This window comes from Coenobita brevimanus, chromosome 85 (genome assembly GCF_032717465.1).
Source record: "Coenobita brevimanus isolate Jiangsu-jjx chromosome 85, ASM3271746v2, whole genome shotgun sequence".
NCBI classification, from domain to species: Eukaryota; Metazoa; Arthropoda; class Malacostraca; order Decapoda; family Coenobitidae; genus Coenobita; species Coenobita brevimanus.
In genome coordinates, this window is record NC_137038.1 from 14,847,649 (window position 1) to 14,869,807 (window position 22,159).

A 22,159-nucleotide genomic window follows, 5' to 3' on the forward strand; every position below is an offset into this window, starting at 1 on the left:
CAGGAGGGCCTTTCCTCTCCAATCTCCCCTCTAGAACTCCATCACGCACTGCGTTCCATCAGGAATGGAAAAGCTTGTGGCCCTGACTTGGTCCCAAATGAATTTCCTCCCACCTCCCCTCCTTGCCTCTTCCCTTTGCCTGTTCAATCACAGCTGTCTCTTGGGCACTTACCCTTCCTCATGGAAGGAGTCCCTTCTTCTTCCCTTCCTCAAACCTGGACAGGACTCCTCCCTGCCTTCTTCCCATTGACCTACTGCCCTGTTGTCCAACGTCGGCAAGATGCTTGAACGCATTGTTTACAAGCGACTTATGTGGTGGCTGGAACACCATGGTCTCCTTCGGGAGGACCGATGTGGCTTCAGACCAGGTCGGAGCACTGTGGACACCCTTCTCCAGATTGAACATCACATTCGCACCAAATACTGCCTCCGCCATTACCTCCTGGCAACTTGTGTTGACATCCACAGAGTGTTTGACTCAGCCCGTCATGCTGGGATACTTTATAAACCCAGCACCATGGGAGTGAGAGGTTCAGCCCTGGCCTGGGTACAGTTTCCTTACTGGCCGCACATTTGCAGTATCCCTACGGAGTATACAGTCCTCTTGCTCTGTGATCCACAAAGGTGTGCCACAGGGCTCTGTTCTTAGCCCCTACTTTTAATGTCTTGCTGTCAGACATCCCCCGAGTCCCAGGAGTCTCCCTCCTTGTCAATGCAAACGATGTCTCTTTACTCTGTAGCGCTGATAAACTAGATGATGCTCAGTCTAGCCTAAAGCAGGCAGTAAATGTCTTCGCTGCCTGGGCTGTGGCACAGGGATTGTCAGTGAGAGCCAGCAAAAGCTCTCAGATGTGCTTCACTCGCCGCAGACTTCCAGCCCTTCCGCAAATTCGAATCAATGACTCTCCTGTACCACTACAATCCAGGCACACCTTTCATGGACTGTGATTGGATGGCCCCAGACTGTCTAGGAAATGTCACACTGACTACCTGCAGTCCTCCTGCCTCCAACGACTACACATCATGCGTAGCATCGCCTGAGTGCACTGGGGTGCTACCAGGGAGATGCTGCTCCACCTTTATTCTGCATTCATCCTGAGCTGACTCTCCTATGGATCAACAGTATATGGCTCTGCCTCCTGTACACATCTGCAGGGGCTGGACGTAATCCAGAATACTGCCCTCCATATAACCCTAGGGGCCTTCAAGTAATCCCCAATTGTATCCCTTCACACAGAATCAGAAATGCTCTCCCTTTCTATGCTGCGTGTCGGTCTTGACTGTCACCTCCTACACCGTCTTGGACACCCCCCACAACACCTGCTCTCTGCCCTATATTCCCGTGTCCCTCTAGTCAGTCATCCCCCTCGGTGGCCCCGGGCAAACCCATCCTTCATTTTTTGCGGCCTACAGGCCTGCCATACTTTATCTATTCCTCCTCTGTCTTCTGTTCCCATATCCTCTATCTCCCCTGTCCCTCCATGGGTTGATCTTTCTCCCATGGTTTCCCAAGACCTCTGTCCCAATTTGGAAGTCCTCTGATGCTTTGATGGCCCAACAGTTATTCCACCTTATGGATACTTCTCCCTACGGTGGCTTTTTTCAGGTCTTCACCAATGGTTCATACTCCCCTCCTGCTTCCTTTGCCTCAGCAGTGCACTTTGAAGACCTCTCCCTTTGCCAGACCTGGACCCTATCTGGATCCCACTCTGTTCTCACCACAGAACTCTACGCCATCCTCCATGCACTGACTTGTAAAATGCTCCCTGCCCCCCCCAACCAGTGGTGCTGTACACTGACTCCCAATCATCACTGCACCTCCTCCTCTCTGGGTGGCCATCCTCCCATGTGCAACCAGTCCATGCGGTTCACTCCCTCCTCATCTTTTTTTTTATCCCCCCCCCCAACCAGTGGGTTGTGCACCTTCAGTAGGTCCCTTCACATACTGGCATTCGTGGCAACGAAATCAAGGACTGTGCAGCTCAGCATGCCCTCCACTCCCAACATTTCGTTCATCTAGATCCCAATTCTGCTGTTCTCTGCTTCCAAATCTGCCAGGCCTGCAGATCTCTTTGGGAGCCATCCCTCTCCCTTGATCTAGTTGCAACCTCTCTAGGCCTTGTCTGTGTTAATGCAGCAGCTCACCACTGGGCCCGTCATCCCTGCCGCCAATTGGATGTTGCCCTCACTCACCTGCACATTGGCCACACTGATCTGAATGGCTGTTTACATCGACTAGGTATTATACAATCCCTGTCGTGTCCCTGGTGTCCCCTTACTGAAGAGACCATTCAGCACTTCTCTTGTGGTGTCCCAGATTTCATTCCCACTGGATGGTCCTCTGAAACCACTGGGTTATCCTCGGATATCCTCCCTCTCCTACTTGGTAGTGGCGCTGGTGACCCTGATACCCATCTAGAAGTATGTGCCTGCTGTATGGATTCCTGTAATCATCAGGGCAGTTTATCCGTCTCTGATCTAAGACTCAGCACTGTCGGCTGAGGAGGGGCAGTTGGTCGTGTCCTCGGCCGTGGCCCTATATACCCAGAAGAAGAAAAAGGCCTGACACTGCTCAAGTGCACGATAACAGTGCTTTTTCAGCTGAAAAATGCATTATAATTGCTGAAGTATGAATTTTCATCTCACAGTGGTAATGAAATCTGTTACAACCATGGGATCAATGTAGTTACTGAGAGTTAAAAACATTCATGGCAAGACTGAAAGACTGCATTCCTTAAATCAATGCTTGACAGACTGCTGCAAATATTGTTTTTCAACTTCTTTGTACAGGCAATCCTCTTTAGAAGTATGAGATGTGCTCCATAATCTCAACCAATCTCTCTACAATTGTTACTGCAACTTTAGGGAACTGGCCAATCAACTGTACAGGTGGCAATATTTCTGTAATCAACTTCAAATGAGAACTTACTAAATGTACCAGCATATGACAAGCCAGTAAACTAACAATTATGAAACCCTCCCATAAATTATAAGTAACTGTGGAGAACAGTGAGTCGTTCAGGCCAACAGCTTGTTAAATTCGATGTTCTGTTGTCAATTTCGTCCACATACAATACTTTGCCACTTTACTTTGTTGGCTACACTACAATACCTTAAGTGTTTACATACTGCATTATATTATTAATAAGGATTGTACTGGTAAGAGGAATTGTATGGGTAACATTAAAAGCTGAAATACAAGCATGGGTGACTGTATGAATGCATGTTCCAACAAAGGACCAAATGGCAAGAGTGAATGATGAGTTGTGAGTGAATGTAGAAGCATGCATGGAGCAGTCTGTGCGGCATGAGAGTGCTTCTGATTCAGGATATAAACAGAAAGTGGGTAATGCTAGAATAGATGTAATGATTGAACAATGGAGTGTACCCAATGACGCTGGTAGAAATGCAAGTGCCCTGGTAGACATTTATGTGGGGAAAGTGTTCACAATAGTAAGTACCTTTTTCAGGCATAAGATGATCCACAGGTGTACATGGCAAGTGATAAGGATGATGGGAAGTGAACTGGATGAATGTAAGGCAATGACTGACTATGGACACGTGTATGATCAAATGAGAAGATTGGTGCTTGGCAGTAACATGTACAGAGGTTTGAGGCATGGACTGTCTCATCACTACACAGTCGTATCAAAGACTGTGGTACAAAAGCATTGGTCGATCAGAGGTGGAGGCAATACTTGCTACAAAGACAGCAGACAGGCTGGAGGAGAAGAAAAAAAGGTGGAGTAAAGAAAGAAGTGTAATAAGAGAGTACATATGATCTGGAGAAGATGGAGAAAGCAAAAGATATGTGTATGGTGTTCATAGAATAAATCTGTGCAGCATGTAATGCAGTGTGCACTGTGAGGACATGGTGTAAGGGGGTGAAATATAAGAGTGGATGAGGAGTTTGGAATAAATGTGTGCGTAAACTGGAGGGAATGTGAGAAACTGTTTTGGAAGGAGGTCAAGAGAGTAGTAGTAGTAGTAGTAGTTGTTCCCTAGGCAGTCTGGCCGAACAGCCCCGAGCCCCTTAGGAAGGCCATGGCCGAGACCGGGCTTTCCCACAGACCTCTCAAAGAGTGTATGTTGTGTTGCTGGCGTAGCTGATTGTGTGCAATGCAGTCTTCCATAATGTGCTTAATAGTATGGGGTGCTGTGTTGCATCCTGGACAGGCATCAGTGACGGAGTCATCCACCCCTCCTGGTAGCTTAAGAGGGCTGGATGGTGCCCACATCTCAGCCTAGCCAGGTGGACCCTGTCCTCACGAGGAAGATAGGATCCAGAAGCGTGGATGTCAGGAGGAAGTGCATGCAGCTGTGTGTTGTCTTTAAGTGACTGAATGGAGCGGCGAGTGATCTGAGTGTGGGTATGCTTCTGGAAGCTGGTCTGAGGTGGGAGAGGGAGGACAGATGACAGTATTTGTGTATGGTATCGTGTGCTGGGTGTTGTTTTGATGTTCCTTGGTGTGGGTGGATTTGCTGCCATGTACTGTAGTGGATGTTGTGGGTTTGTGGAGGCTGCAGCAAGAAACTGGGTGCCTCTCATGTCTAGGTGATCCTTGACTTTGAGGACTTTGGTTTCTTGATGTAGGTGGTCTGTGGGTGTAGTAGCTGTGCAGCCTGTGATTATTTTTAGGGCCTTGTTCTGTATGGTCTGTAGTGTGTTGTAATGTGTTTTGGTCAGGTTAGAAGCCCAGGCAGGGCTTGCATAATTCATCACTGAACGTATGTATCGTTTGTATACTGTGGTGGTGGTTTCTTTGTTGTGTCCGAATGTTGTATGGGCAAGTGACCTCAAAGCATTAAGTCTTGGTGTTATTTTATCTTTAATGTCTGTGATGTGTTGTTTAAATGACATTGATGTATTGTATGTTACACCAAGGATTTTGGGTGTGTGTGTGTGTGGTAGGGGAGTGTTGTTTATGGTGAAGTGTGGGATGTGACTGTGTTCTGCTGTCCAGTTTGTGAGAAGAGTCACTGTAGATTTGGGTGGGGCTATTTTGAGCCTGTTTGCGGTGAACCATTCGTATAGTGTGTTGAGGTAAGGTTGAATGATGTGTGCAGCTGTGTTTGTGTTTTGGTGCGTACATGTAAGTGTTATATCATCTGCATAGGAAGCTAAGTGTATCTGTGGTGTGTGGGGTGTGGGTACGCAGTGCATGTATAGGTTAAAGAGTGCAGGGGACAAAACAGATCCATGGGGGACGCCGTTTGTGAAGTTTCTGATGTTAGAAGACTGACCGGCAAATGTTACATGTGCACATCTGCCTGCTAAGTAGTTTGCCAGCCATCTTTTTGTGTTATTGTGCATGTTTGTGTTGAGTATTTTGTTTGTGAGGTTGTGGCGGGGGATAGCATCAAAAGCTTTGCTAATGTCTAGTGTGATTAGGATTGTTCTGTGTGGTGGCCTAGCTGAATTCATGCCATCGAAAACTCTCTGCGTAAGGTCTGTAAGAAGGGTGTTTGTGGAGTGTAGTGGCCTAAAGCCTATGTTGTGACTGGGCTAGGGGAATGTGAGGTGTGACTAGTTGTAGTACCAGTCATTCAGTGACTTCAGAGGGGGTGCAGAGGAGTGTGATGGGGCGATGTGAGGAGGGTAACGTGGGGTCCTTGTTGGGTTTAGGGATAGTGATGATATTGCCATGATTCCAGATGTTGGGTATTATGTCGTGTGAGTAGCTGTAGTTTGATATGTTGGTGAGTGCTTGTATGCCTTGTGGTCCTAGGTGTTTAAGGTGAATGTTGCTTATGTTGTCTGGTCCACAGGCAGATGAGTGCTTGAGGTTGTTAATGATGTGCTTCGTCTGGTTGTCAGTGAAAGGTCAAGAGAGTAAGATAGGGTGGTAAGTGAACTAGTAGAGGTGTGAAAGATAAAAAGGGTAGAATTCTGGTGGTGAAGTGATCATATGAGAGAATATCTGAAGGTGCTGTTGAATAAAAAGAAAAAATGTAGTGCAAGTATAAGCAGCTCGGAAATGGCTTTAAAAAAAAAAAAAAAAAAAAAAAAAAAAAAAAAAAAAAAGTAGGATGAGATCAAAAGGATGGAAGTGTGTGAGGTAATGAAGAAGGTGAAAATGGGGAATGCCAGGAAGTGTCGGACTGTGTAGTTAAATGATGAAATACAAGGGAGATTATGGCTGAAATGGTATGGTAGATATGCAGACTGGCTTAGAAAGAAGGAAGAGTTCCAGAGAAATGGAAGTCTGGTACAGTATTATATTTCCTATGTATCATGGAAGATGGAAAGAGAAATGTGTGGAAACCACAGAGGTAACTGACTCCTATGTAATTGGAATTACATGGTAGGACACATAATGACAGGATTAGGGAGAAAACATGTAATTAGTTAAAGAGAAACAATATGGTTATAAGAAGGGCTGAGGACGCTCAAGGCACAAATTTGCTCACAGATGTTGAATGGAAAAGTATTCTGAGAAGGGAGAGAAGTATGCTGCCTTCATAGTTCTGGGGAGCACATGCTGTTTAACAGAATTGATAAAAAAGGAATGTGAATGGTACTGAAAATATAAGTTGATGAAAGTGTGTTGAATGGTGTCAGAAGTATCTAAGAGGGCATAACGACAACAGTGTGTGTGGAAAGTTTTTTTTTTTTTTTTTTTTTTTTTTTTAATACTGGATTGAAATGTGTCTTCTCCATGGTTGCTTGAAATATCTCTTCCTCCCTCTCTCACTCCCCCCCCTCCATATATACATATATATATATATATATATATGTATATACAGTAACCTCTCAACTAACGCGAGTTTAAAAAACGCATTTTCATCTTAACATGAGCAAATATTTAAGGAGATATGTTTAACTAACAAGGGTTTCTCGATTTAACGCGACCTTACACATATGTGATGGTTTCAAATTAGCCGCGCACACCTTGGATAGCCCTGAGCTGATAGAGCGTGTGTGACAGTTTATGCATAAATACAATTTTTGATTTGCCTGTTGCTTAAACTGGTTTTATTCGAACTATAATATTCGACAATGATGTTTGGCTGCATTCTGAGCAATTTGGCTCATTTTTGGACAAAATTTGGCCAGGAAAGTGATGGCACATCTAAATTGTTACAACTTGATGCTGCAGAACGGAAAGAAGAAAACCACTCAGACCAAGATAGAGCAGTTCTTTATGAAGAAGACAGAAAACTTAAGGGAGTTATCTTCATCACCAGTAGCATGGAAGTCAGAGGAAGAGGAAGGACAGCAGAGTGAGATCGAGGAGGGACAACAAATTTAGGGTGGGGAGCAGTGGGAGGTGGGTAGTGGGGTGAGGAGGGACAGCAGCAGACGACGAGTGATGCATAGATGAAGTGAGGCTGTGTGTTGTTATTGTTTGTGACCTACTTACTATAATGATAATATTGCTTTTACTGTAGTGTTTTTATGACCTATTAATACATTAATAATGTTGAGGAACTTTCACAATGCCATGAATGAAGCAGAATTGAAAGAAAATCCACAAAAAAAGAAAACAGTATATGTATTTGGGGAGATGTAAGCAGCGCTTTGGCGCAACTAGGGCTCAAATGTTGTGTATTCTCCCCAGATATACTCCTTTTGTTTTTTATGTGGATTTTCTTTCAAATTAATATTGTTGCTTTTAAGTTCTGAGTAGCATAACTCCCCAAATGGGTAGACTTTCCCAGAGTCCTGGAACGTAACCCCCAATATTACCGTTCTTTCTTATGGGAAAATTATGTTTAACTAACGCAACCTCTCCAGGAACCTAACCTTCGCATTATTTGAGAGGTTACTGTATATATCCAGTGAACCCTTGGTTATCATAAATAATTGGTACCAAGCCTAGTGCATGATAACAAAATTGTGCGGTAATGAACGCACACGGCCTATGAGATTTACCATAATTGCTAATGGGCATCCCGCTAACAAACCCAAATTTTCCCTTTTACTTTAATTTATACCCACTAAATACATACCAGTACATACATACTGCTAATGTAAGCATCAGAAACATACACTGCCATGGCAAGGTTAAAAGAAAGTGATGAAAAGGGCACAATAAGGAAGAAACACATACGAGAGAAAGAGAGAGAGAGAGAGAGAGAGAGAGAGGGGGGGGGGAGTAACTGCCAGCGTGGGCTTGTGTCAGCACTGTCTAGGAAAGAGATAAGAGGATAAGAAATGCAGATGTCTTGTGCACTTTCTCTTTTACTGATTTTTCTTTTATTTTTTTCTTTTCTAACCTTTAGATGTGACTCAAAAACTAATAAGAGAGAGGGACAGAAGTAACAGAAAGAGGAATGGGATTTAGAAAGGAGTGAAGAGGAATAGTGGGAGAAAAATAAAGACAGGGTGAGGAGAGATGGAAAAACTGTGGTCTTTCAATGTGAGGTTTTACAATGGAAAAAAATATATATATCCCTAAGTCCGCAGGACTGGCTGTGTACTGGTTAACAAACAACTGCCCAAACTGGTTCTTGTATGAATGCAAAAGTAAAGTATTTCTAGAATAAATAAATCATTTAGACACTTATTGTGCTTGTTATGAACATCAGTAGTTTTATTATATGTCCTTTTTATGGAAGATTACAAATTTATGAATTTTGAGTGGGGGCTGAAATGCATTTTCACTATTTCTTAAGAAACCTACATAGAAAACTGCTAGAAATCTGACAAACCTGATATCTGACAACTGTCATAGGTAGGCATACCCATCAGGTATCTGGATATGCCTGTAATGCACCATCAGTGTCAGCAGAAGCCAGCTCAGATGGGCAAAAATTATTTTTATCACTCATGTTGCAAAGCGAGAGGAGTGGTAATGTTGTCAGTTGTGTGGTTGGCCAGCTGGCTTTGTTTGTGTGTGGGTGAACAAGATATCTCATTAACGGCTTGAGCTATCAACAAGAAACTTTCAGGGTATCAAGGTATAGCCAAAATCTTGAAGTTCAAAAATGGGCACTCAGGGTCAAGGTCACCAAAATGGCTCTCAAAGATTAAATTAGTTGACCTTTGATGACCTTTGCCTTGATCCTGAGAGCCCATTTTTGAACTCATCCAAGGCCATACCTTGATACCATGAAAGTTTCATGGTGAGAGCTCAGACCGCTCATGAGATACTGTATCCTGTTTACCCACACACAAAGCCAGCCAGCCAACCTCACAACTGAAAACATTACCATTCCACTCACTTACCACCTGTGTTGTGAAGCAAAGAGGGGAGGTAACATTTTCAGTTGCGAGGTTGGCTGGCTGGCTTTGTTTGTGTGTGTTTTACATCCTGAATTTGCATTAAATCAGAAATGGAGGTGCAACATTATATGCCGAGGAAAAACTTTCCGGCTGTGCGGGTGGTGAGATCCCATCATGAGATGGCTTCTAGAGTTTTTTTTTTTTTTTAAGTAGAAAAATGTGTGATAACAGCAGGAGTACAGATTTTCTATCTATCTATCTATTGTCAGATGCCTCAATCCCGTTCGGGGTGGCCACAAACAAATCGCCTCCACGCTGCCCTGTCCCCCGCCATTTCACTGCCCCACTCCCAACTCACACCCCCCTCTCTCATATACTTCTCCACCCCATCCCTCCATCTCATCCTCGGCCTCCCCCTCCCTCTTCCCCCCTCCATCTCACTCACATACACTCTCTTTGTCAGTCTTTCACCCTCCATCCTCTCCACATGGCCAAACCACCTCAGTGTATTCCTCCTAACGCTTCCTATCACATCCACATCCACACCACAACGCTCCTTTATATCCTCATTTGTCAATCTGTCTCTCCATGTGACTTCACAGGCTCCTCTTAAATAACTCATTTCCACGGCTCTCACTCTTGACTTGTGTCCTTCCAGCAACGTCCAAGCCTCACTTCCATAAGTTAGAGTTGGTATCACAATACTGTCATGTAGTAACTTTTTCACTTCCATGCTCACTTCCTTGTTTCTTATCACTGCATTCAAGGAACCAGCAACCTTTCTTCCCTGCTGTACCCTCTCAAGCACTTCACCCTCCAAACCTCCATCCTTACTCATCACACTACCCAAGTACATAAACATACTCACATTTTCCAATTCCTCACCATCCAACCTCGCTGTACATTCACTGACTTCACCTCTCTCAAAGACCATCACTTTACTCTTCCCTACATTCACCTTTAGATTCCGTTTCTTACACACTCTCCCAAACTCATCCACCAAGCCTTGCAGCTCTCCTTCGTCATCACTCAACAACACAGTATCATCTGCAAACAACATTACAGGAAGTTTCCAAACACTATCCTCTCTCACCAGGGCCACTCCAACATCCACTACCCTACCTTGTACCTCTTTTATTACCCCATCCATGTACAGACTGAACAACCATGGAGACATGACACATCCCTGTTTCAACCCAACCTTCAAAGAGAAAAATACACTCAGTTCACCATCCATACGCACTGCAGCCTTAGCACCATCATGCATACTCTTCACAGCATTCAACAACTTCCCATCTACTCCATATATTCTTCATACTTTCCACAATCTTTGTCTATCCACCTTGTCAGATGCTTTCTCCAAATCCATGAAGGCTGCATACAACTTCTTTCCCTTCTCTAGAAACTTTTCCACTAAAGATCTAAGAATGAATATCTGATCTACACAACCTCTTCCCTTCCTAAAGCCTCCCTCTTCTTCTCCAACTAATTCCTCTGTTCTTTCTCTAACTCTGTCAATAAGTATCCTACAATACACTTTTCCCATTATACTAAGAAGACTAATGCCCCTATGATTACCACACACTTCTTTTTCCCCCTTTTTCTTTGTACAAGGGAATAATTATACCTGACTTCCAATCCTCCTGGACTCTACCTTCCTCCCAGGCCAGTTTGCACATCTTCCACATCCATTCCACTACTATCTCTCCCCCATGCTTCAGCATTTCACCACACACTCCATCAATTCCTGGGCTTTCCCCAATTTAACTTTCTTCTTTGCTTCCACAACTTCTATCCTACTGATTTCTTCCTGTCTTCTCACCTCCCTCCTTCTCCCAACCATTCCCCAGCCGCTTATACTCGCATTACTTCCATCCTCTATGTTCAACAATTCCTTAAAGTGTTCTCTCCATCTGCTCACTTTTTCTCCCTTCTCCACTAGTAATCTACCATTTTTATCTTTCACTCCCCTGCTAACTTCACTTCCACCCTGTCTTACTCTTTTCACCTCTTTCCAGAACATTATCTTACATTCCCTTCACTTTGCACTCAAGTTCCTTCCAAATTCCTCATCCGCTCTCTTCTTACTCTCTCTTACTAATCTTGTCACCTCACTTTTTCTTTCTACATATAACTCTCTCATCCGCCTCTCAACTTCTTCCACGCCCCTATTTCTCATCCATTCATTGTATGCTTTCTTCTTTTGTGCCACAGCCTGTCTCACCTCTTCATTCCACCACGCTGTTCCTTGCACACCCCTCCGTCTTCTCTTCATCCCACACACCACATCACATGCTGCACATATTTCTTCTGTGAATATCCTGCACACACCTTCCACATCCCCCATCTGCTCCAATTCATATTTGCCCAATCATTCCTCCACTTCTCTCTTATACTCTGCCTTTTTCTCATCCTCTTGTAACCTTTCCACTCTCCTTACAAATACTCCTTCTTCCCGTCCTTCACTTCTTCTATTTTCATCTTGCAATAATAACAAAAACTGCTATTACCATGGGATCACTATGTACATACTGTATGAGTGTATATATATATATATATATATATATATATATACAGTGAAATCTCAAATTTTGACAGTTTAGAATTCGATGAATCAAATTTCGATGCATTTTGGAGTGGTCTGCCAACCTTACTTTTTGATGCAAAGTCACGTATTTTGATGCTTTCAGGGCCAGACTCAAACCAAAACAAGCAAAGATAATATTTCTGATGTGAAACAAAATGCTAGAAGTGAAGGAAAATTATAAGAAAAAGTATGAACCTAACCTATGCCGTGATTTCACGAGAATTAAAAGTCAACCAAAATTTACTTCTGTTGACTTGTTACGTCATCATGTTGACTTGGCGCCATTTTCTTGTCCAGGCGAGGACAAAATCCGACATTGTGACATCATCAAATTCCAACTGGGACCCTTCAGGTTGACTTCGTCTCAACAATGGTCGGGAGCAGTGTTGCCCCCTTCCAACCTGCTGCTGTTGGATCACAAATGTAAACACCGCTCAGCTGATTCTCAGTACTTCTCCACATTCTTCCCGCTTTTCCTCATATTTAACCATGGCTAAGTAAATTTCTTGTACCTATGATTACCCCATTACTAAAAATTGCTATACGGTTAAAGATTCATTTACTTTCGCTATGGAGATTTGTAACTACGATGTTGACCGCTGTACTATGGCCTCTTTCAATATAAAGTCCCCGTTCACTAACATTCCTCTTTATGAAACTATAGACATTTGCACTGATGAAGTGTTTTAACATGAGAAAATAATAGATGGATTTAATATGAACCAGTTCCGTAAACTGCTGTCTCTCGCTTCTAAAGATTGTCTTTTCCTTTTCAACAGAAAAACTCATAAGCAAATTGATGGAGTAGCGATGGGAAATCCCCTAGGTCCCTGCTTAGCACACGCATTTTAGTGTCACCATGAGACAAACTGGCTACAGCAATGTCCCTCCCATTTCAAACCTCTCCTTTACCGTAGATATATTGATGATACACTTTTATGGTTTACTTCTCCAGACCACATCCCCCCCTTTCTAAACTATTTAAACTCGAGGCATCCTAACATTCATTTCACTTCTGATATTGAAGAAAACAACAAACTTCCCTTTCTTGATACACTAGTTCAAAAAACTACTAATTCTTTCACCACTCTATACCGTAAACCCATTTCACAGGATTAACCACGAAATTCAACTCAGCAATCTCAATTCCGGTTAAACGCAATTTGGTGTCAACCCTGCTGACCAAAGCTTATAATATTTGTTCATCCTATTCCGCTTACATTCAGAACTGAGTTTTCTTACGAAAACATTGTTCTCTAATGGTTTCCCAATTTCTTTCACACAAACCCATATGGGAAGACAACTAACTAAGATCCGTAACCCACCTACTCCTAAACTCACAGCAAACATATCACCTGTGTATTGTATCTTGCCATTTTTAGGTCCAAAAAGTTTTTCCATACGTAATAATATACAGGTATTTAGTTTAGTAAGGGAATTTTATCCTCAAATATGTCTTAGAACAATTTTAAAACCCAGCAACACCATCGGACAATGGTTCAAACATAAAGACCGAATCCCTGACGCTCTGCAATCCTCTGTTGTCTATAATTATAAATGTAGTCGCTGTAATGTGTCTTATATTGGACAGACTAAAAGGCAATTACGAGTGAGAGTTGCAGAACATCACGGATGGTCATATAGAACCGGTCTACCTATGGCTAAGCCACTTTTCTCTGCCATCCGAAATTGCTGTGAAGCCTTAGGCCACCCCAAAAGCAAATCCGATTTTACTGTTGTTCATGCTTGTCGTGACGAGGTAACACACCTCCTGGCTGAATCACTCCTCACTCACCAACTACAGCCCACGGTGGGCACACACGACTGCTCCACGCCCCTTTTCTGTTTTTAAGGTTTGACTTATGTATCGTCTTATTACATGTTTTTTTTTCCCCTTATACTTAGGAGCATCCCACCAATGTTAGCTATGAATGATTTATTTCCTCATCATATCACAATAATTCTTCATTTGTATTTTTATCACAGACATGGTGTTTTACTTCATTTTTTTACTTAAGTTTTCGTACTTATAAATATATATATATATATATATCATCATCATCATCATTCGTTGAGGTCCACTGCAGGACTGGCCTATCCCTACCGAAGCAGGGACGATACAAGCCAATGTATCTCTGCCCAGTGGCTTAGGCTGTCTGGTAGAGACCGTATGTAGGGTAAGAAGTGCTTGTAAGTGTAACTGTAGTGTTGTAGTGGCTTTAGATGTGTGTGTAGTCTGTGAACCAAGTGTAATTGGCCCGCCTTAAGCCGACTGAGTGCAAGCATACTAGTATGCGACACTGGTTTAACCACAGCACCCCGTATGTCTGCCAAAGTAGCAAGTGGCTCAGTGAACGATTCCCAAAGTTTTTACAACTCTGGCGGGAGGCGAACCCTCGTTCACCAGCGTGCGAAACGCACACTCTACCATTGTACCACAGAGGCTCTATATATGTATGTATATATATATGTATGTATATATATGTATGTATATATATAAATATATATATATATATATATATATATATATATACAGTGGGCTCACCTACTGCGCGAGCTCAGAATGCGCGAATCACATTGTGTGTGTGACCAAAATCATAACTAACTGATGTTATATTCACTGTTCAACAGCTTCAGGAAAAATATAGAGGAAGGAAAGGGGAACTGTACTTTGTTTTTATTGACTTGGAGAAGGCGTTTGACAGAGTCCCTAGAGAGGTGGTGGAGTGGACAAAGAGAAAGCTTGGGATCAAGGAGTGGCTGGTTAGAGTGGTTATGACCATGTATGTGGGTGCTCGCACCCAGGTAAGGGTGAATGAAGATTTGAGTGATGAGTTTTTCATGAATGCTGGTGTGTATCAGGGGTTAGTATTGAGCCCCTTCTTGTTCATCATGGTACCTGAAGCCCTCTCACATGACTTAAGAAATGGACTCCCGTGGGAGATTTTGTATGCTGAGGATTTGGTGTTGATTGCAGAGAATGAAAGGAAGGCAGAGGAAAGATCTAGGAAGTGGAGAGATGGTATGGGACATAAGGGCTTAAGAGTAAATGCAGATAAAGCAAATGTGATGGGATCTAGGGTTAGAAGCAGTACTGTTGAGGAAGAGGAAGAGTGGCCATGTGCGATTTGCCACAAGAGCTTGGGAAGTAATTCCATCTTGTGCAGTGTCTGTGGTAAGTGGGTGCATACGAGATGTAGTGGTGTTAGAGGCAAACTGCAAGATAATGCTGATTTCATGTGTGCGGTGTGTCAGGGAGAGCAGGTGGAGATTGTCAGGCGTGAAAGGATTGAATTGCTGGTGAGTCTCTTAAGTGTGCAGGACAGTTTTGTTATTTGAGAGACATGTTATGTGCTGGAGGTAGGGCTGGAGCTAGCTCTGTGGCTAGAGTGTGGAGTGGTTTGAAGAAGTTCAGAGCTGTTGCCTCTCCTGACACTGAGAGGGCTCTCCCTCTATGTTATGGGATCTTCGTATGCAGCATGAGTAATGAATGTAATGCTGTATGATGGTGAGACTTGGGCAGTAAACGAAGAGGATATTTGCAGGCTCAAACATACAGACATGACAATGACTAGGTGGATGTGAGGTGTATCCCTGAGTGTGAGGCCTGGGGGGGCTAGGTTTATGGTGAAAGAGTTGAGGGGTAGGATGGGACTGGAGTGTATTGGTGTTGTGATGAGGAGAGGTAGATTGAGGTGGTTTGGGCATGTGGAGAGGATGGGGGATGGTAACTGGGTGCAAAAAGTAAGAAGTGTTGATGCTAGGGGTAGGGTTGCGAGATGTAAACAGAAAAAGACCTGGGACGAGATCAATGAATGTGACCTCAGAGATAAGGGACTGAATAGGGAAGATGCCGGAAATCAAGCAGTATGGAGGGCTGCCATTAGGTGACCAAGGGCGACGCATGCAAGCAAGTTGGAGCCTTGAAAAACAAATGAGCAAAGGACTGAACTTACATACACATGGTAAGCAATTCAGTATAGAAAACTCCAGCTTCTGAACTGCCAATATCCAAATTCTTGTTTATCCTAATTATTTCTTGCACCATATTTTGTTATATGAGAAAGTATTCCCAACTACCCAAGTTCCCAATATGAAGTTTCATATGCAACTGACCCTTACGGCAGAGCAGGCTGCCAGTATCAAGCTACAAATACCACTAAACACGCTTTCAAAAACCATCAGAATGTAGCAAAATACATAACTCTCCTGAACACTGCTAAGAAAAATGTTTCCTAACCTGAAAACAGTACAGTGTGCATCAGTTTATCTGATGAATCACTACGACGATAATTTAGAGGCTGAATCTTCTTTTGGAATAAATGATAAAATATTGTTGTCATTGTCATGGGCGCCTCACAGAATCTTGTGAGGATGCAGTGATGCATGCAAGCCAACAGTCAGCTGTCTGAGCTAACATGGCCTCTTAGTGTTTACCTTTGCCATGATCGTCAGCCCTTCATTCCATTTTGTGCATGAAAGGCCATTGAAAACCATGGCTATCACCAAATTACAGTGCAACTGCTTAACAAACAGTGCAGTGTGCGATAATTAGTGAGTTTTTTTGTGTGAAAAGCGGAAACTTGTGACCTGGACATCATATCTACCGAATGTTCACTGCTTAATGGTGTCTCCCAGTAAGCTGACTGAGCCTGGATGGCCGTCTGGTGTTTATGTGTACATTCACTGTGATCATCTGCCATTCATTCCATTCTGTCCATGAAAGGTCACCGAAACACTACTGCTATTGCCAAATAGAGTGGTGCACAACAGATAGTGCAGTGTGTGATATTAAGGGAAGTGGTAACAATTTTGTGTGTGAAATACTAAAACTTGTGACTTGGAAATCATGTCTTGCAAAAATGCTGCCCCTAGTGGAAACCATTGTACTTCAGAGGGGCAATGAGGGCAAGGCTTCTTTTTTTTTTTTTTTTTTTTTTTTTAAAGATATCGTGGTCAAGGGCACCCTCCTTATCCCCACTGAACTCATGTTATATCTACCTCCTATGATAAGTCATTCAGCAATAGGTTTTCACTCGAAGTAACCCTATTGTACAGCAAGTCGTGACCGTACAAGATCTCAATAAATTTCCAACACTATCTCCATAATACCGCTAGATTTCTTGCCATTTTGTAAAAATCTCCATACCAGCAATAGATTTCTTGCTAACAGGTGTGAAATATTTTTGCTAACAGGGGCATCCGCAGGATTTTTTGGTAAGGGGGGGGCAAAATAAAAGAAATTATACATATATGTGCGGAAATGGGCGTCCGGAGGGGGGGACCGGGAAAGTTCCAAACACACTTTGGAATTCCAAAGGGGGCAACTGCCCCCCTTTGCCCCCCCTCCAGACACCCATGTTTGCTAAATTGAAGTGATTGCTACTAAATGCTAAGCTGCCAATGCTATGGCATTCTGTGGTGGTGGCAATGATGGCCAATATTTAGGTCATATATCCAGTTATTACTTTAGTGTTACTTCACATTATATGATTTCTGTTGTTGGTATTGTGCTCTTTAAGACATTTACCAACTATATTATGACTGGCTGAGAAGTCCGAGTAAAGCTGTATACAGGTATACCCTGAAGTACGATACCCCTAGATGCGATACTTTGGTTTAGCGATGGGGGAAGAAATACCACCATACACTGTCTGACACTGGCCGCACCCTGGTTTAACCCATGGATTGCACAATTACCTTTTCTTATCCCACCCCGTGGTACATAAAAAACAAAGGAATGGAGAATGAAAGACTGACTAAGAGGGTGTATGTAGGTGAGGTGGAGGGAGGGAGAGGGAGGGGTAGACCGAGGATGAGGTGGAGGGATGGAGTTGAGAGGTATATGAGGGAGGGGGGGGGGGTGAGTTGGGGGGAGGGGAGTCAAATGGTGGGTGACAGAGTGACTTGGAGGCGTTTTGTCTGTGGCCACCCTTTGCGGGATTAGGGCGTCGGGCTATAGATAGATAGATAGATAGATTATTATAAACTCGAAGATAAACATCCAAGGCATCATCTGGTGAAACGAAAAAAAAAATTTCTCTCTCTGTCTTTGCATAGGACCATGTGTAAGTTTATGTACAGGAGTAGTGAAAAAATGAAACAAAAAATTTTGTTGTTTTGTTTTTGTTTATTATAAACTTCAACATAAACATCCAGAGCATCATCTGGTGAAAAGAAAATAATCTCTTTCTGCCCGTCTTTGCCTAGCACCATGTGTAAGTTTGCACAGGGGATTATGATGGGGAGAAAAAAAAAAAAAATTATGATTATCAAAGCATAAGTAAGGGTGTGAGGATAAATTGTTTATGAACTACTGAATGCACGGGAATTGTGCTGTGACAAAGGGGGGGTGGTCTCTTTCTCAGTGTATGGCCGTGGGGTCCCAAGCCCGCCTCCTGAGTACTCATTCGTGGTAGGACGCAGCCTCTTGGAAAGACACAAATATCCATTCTGTTCCTAAAATGGGGACCATTTCTGTTTCATCAAACTACAGACCAATCGCTATAACTTCCATTCTCGGTAAAATTTTTGAGACACTAATAAACACACACATAGTCAAGCACCTAGAAATCAATAAATTAATCAATGATCGGCAGTATGGATTTAGACAAGAACGTTCATCTGTAAACATTCTTTGCCTTCTTACCCATCAGATTAACAAAACAATAGACCAACATGGTGAAACACACACAATAGCACTTGATATTTCAAAAGCATTTGGCAAAGTATGGCACTGGCCCATATTGTCTAAGATTTCACACTATGGCCTTGCATCACTCGTTCCTCTAATTTCTTCTTACCTTCATAATATAAAACTATGGGTCATGGTAGATGGAATTTATTCCCAATTTCATCCCATAAATGATGGCATACCTCAGTGATCAGTTTTGGCCCCCAACCCTCTTTCTCATTCACATACATGACCTCCTATCTGTCACTCACAACCCAACACTCTCTTATGCTGATGGCTCAACATTTCATAGTTCTTTCATATTTAGTACCTCCTTTACACAATCTGTTATTATAAATTCCCAAATAAACACAGCAATTTCTCTGCACCAGGACCTTTCTAAAATTAATCAATGGGGACAAACAAATTTGGTCTCATTTAATGCTCAGAAAACTAAATACAGTGCTCCCTTAACATCCACGGGGGTTAAGTAACATATACACCCATGTTAAAAATCCGCAGATATCTGCTGCCTCCCTTAAAAACACCCCTGGACCCCCCTTAACCCTTTGGTTGCAGCGGATGCAATGACAACGTACTAATGTAGTGCCACATATTTGATATTCATGTATGTGTTTAGTAGTACTGTATTTTTTAAGTTAGATAGGGTGTAACCTGAATATTAGTTTATAAGTTCCTACCCTAAGTAGTAATTCATATGTTAATGATTAATGTAGGGTTAACTTTATTTTTTACATGTATGTATCTCTGTATCTATGCAGTGGGTGATGTAATTGTGGATGTTGAGCTATGGGAATTCCCCATCTGGCCGAGTAATGAAAGACATATGCGCGCAGCTTGTCCCCTTCCTTTGTGCGTCGTTGTTGGGCGCCAAGTTTAAACCTTAAACAGAATAATGAATATACAATTCTTTCCGTAACCTAGTTGTGAAATGTTACTAATGAAGCTGTTAGAACCCAAATATGTAAGATTAGCAGTCCAAAAGGCCTAAATAATGTCATTTGTGAGGATTTAAAGTCCCGTTTATCTTGGCCGTCACTAGATGGCATGAGCTGCTCTCAGATTCAAATTGAGATAGTGACAGAATCAGTATCTAAATTAAGTAAGGAATAAATCCCAAATTTTCCCCAATTCAATCAAAAGTCTTGGCGTCATGGGTACACTGCTAAATAAATTGTAAAGAGAATTGAAACCCACCATATTTCAAAAACACCATCTCATTTGACTAAGCAGTGGCTGCCCAACGTAGTCACTCGAGCCCCAGACGTCGTATCTAATGGACGTTTGTTCAGGTGAGCCGTCCACATTTCTTCTTCCTCCCCCCCTTTTTCTTTGTTTAATCCTTACTTGCTTTGGACTATATGAAGTAATATTGTTGAGAGTTTAACGTAGTCACTCGAGCCCCAGACGTCGTATCTAATGGACGTTTGTTCAGTCCCCCAGACACTGGCGACGTCCGTGTGAGCACGATGTTTTTCCCATAGTATTGCCCCAAGGACTTGAGCATACACACATTACACTATCCATGAATTATTATTATACAACCAAATGTATTAGTATTACTGATCTATCAAGTGAATATTATTTTTTTGTAAATAAGAAATAGAAATTTGAAAGTGATGTAATCTGGTAACGGAAGAGCGTAATTCAAACCATTAACCGTTTTCTTTCTTGTAACTAAGGAAGTTAGGAGCGTGGAAGGGAACTTAGTGACTGTGAACAATGATGTAATTTTGAAATGAACCTCGAGGCTAAACAAGCCCGAGTGATTGTGTATTCTTGGTGATTGTACAATGTTTGAGTAGTGCCTCGAGGCTAGATAAGCCCGAGTGATTACGTATTCTTAGTGATTATATTTCTTTTCTTAATTATTCCTCGAGGCTAGACAAGCCCGAGTGATTATATATTTCTAGTGACTATATAGCAATGATGATTATGAACTGTAAATAGTACTGAATTGATACTGGATTCTAGAAAATTACATGAGAATATATAATATGGATGAAAAATGAACACAAGTAATCATTCTTATTGGTTCGAGGCTATGTCAGCCCGAATAGATAACCCATGCTCGTAAAAGGTCCCTGTCTTGAGGCTATTGTCGAGCCCAAGAGTAACTGACAAAAGAAAATGTGATACAATGACTTCATACATCGCTTGAATGTATCAAATTGTTTCGTCTGGTAATAATGTTAGAGGAATGGTCATCCAAAACCTTGGTAACATGTACAATCTTCTCTCATACTAAAAAAGGGTTATGTAATTATAAAATGTTTTGTGGTAACTAGCTTCAAGTTATTAGAGTACAGTATATATTATTTCCTTTTCTTTATTAGTATACCTAATCAAGGAAATTATGTCCTCAAGCCAAATTCACTCCCCTTCCAATTCAAGATTCCTTCGCTGAGGGAACGACGACCACCTGTGGTACTGACTAAATCTAAGCTCGGCCAAAAACTACAAACGCTACCACAATTCTTTCTTTTCATAAATATTTACCTTCTACTATACTAAGTCGAGTACCACTTATATTATCCATGGATGAGTTGATCAGTGCCAACAACAAGTAAGATTACTAAACCACTTATAGCATCACACTGGGTGACAACCGGTGGGATAAACATTTACAGCTTTACACTGGTGAATACCGGTGGGATAAAAATTCTTATCATTACACTAACTGTGCTGACTGCGGAGAAATGGGAAAAAAATTGTTTTCAACTCGTGTTTTAACCCACTTATTGATAATCTTGAGAGCTAAAACTGTTGTCAGACAAATGTCAATCTTCCTACTATCGTTTGCAAAAACTGCATGTCCGTCGGCACTCCAAGCATGGAGAACGATTTGAGAGAATACAAGGTGTGTTTTGATTATCTGCCGCAAGAAATAGCCCACGAAGGTGGAAATTTCCACCAAACCACAATATTTTTTCCACAGAAAACAAGGTTACAGCCACATTACCTGATCACAGTAATTGCAATAATAATAAAAATAAAACACTTCTAGTCAGTCTCCTAAGATTTTGTTAAGATATTCCAGTGTTTACGTTGGACTTTAGCAAAACTAATGATGTGAGGAAACTCATTACAAACTTTATCAAGCTTCATGAATGACTTTTACCACTTACAGTACTTTTATAAAGCTTATTGATATAATGTCATGAGTCATTTCATAGCATTGCTGCACAGTCTGCAATTGGAAAAATGTTCGCTTGCTAATGTGCATGGCATCATGACTTCTCTGATTATCACAAAAACATCATTATATCACTTGTATTTTATCATTATATCACTTGTATTTTATCACAGTAATGCACAATATAATATAAAATAACACTTTCAACCACGCTCGTATGATTTCAGTGCGATTTGGGTGCGTATTGCTTTGTATTATTTATGACCGGGGGGGGCAAACCGGATTAGACCAGCTCATCGAGGGGTATGAGAGAGAGAGAGAGAGAGAGAGAGTGGGGAAGGCAGCAAAACAGTTTAGACCAGCTCATCAAGGGTACGTGGAAGAAAAGAAATACTCCCAGCCCATCCTAACTTTTCCCCTGATGAATTAGTGGCATTAATAAACGAAGTGACCAAAAGGAAGTGTGATATATTTGATTCACTGGAAAATGCCATCACTAAAACAGCCATGAACTGTGCCTGGGATAATGTTACATTTGCAGTGAACAGTGTCAGCCGAGTTCAACGAGATAAA

At 42.1% G+C, this 22,159-nt stretch overlaps 1 protein-coding gene across 1 annotated transcript in view; it reads right to left on the reverse strand.

The window, feature by feature from the left end:
* Positions 1 to 22,159, reverse strand: part of LOC145410347 (uncharacterized) — a 367,470-nt gene that overhangs the window by 179,282 nt on the left and 166,029 nt on the right. The window contains exon 5 of the mRNA XM_080280488.1: positions 2,106 to 2,118. Within this exon, the coding sequence (XP_080136614.1) occupies positions 2,106 to 2,118 (13 nt within the window). The remainder of the gene's footprint in view (positions 1 to 2,105; positions 2,119 to 22,159) is intronic.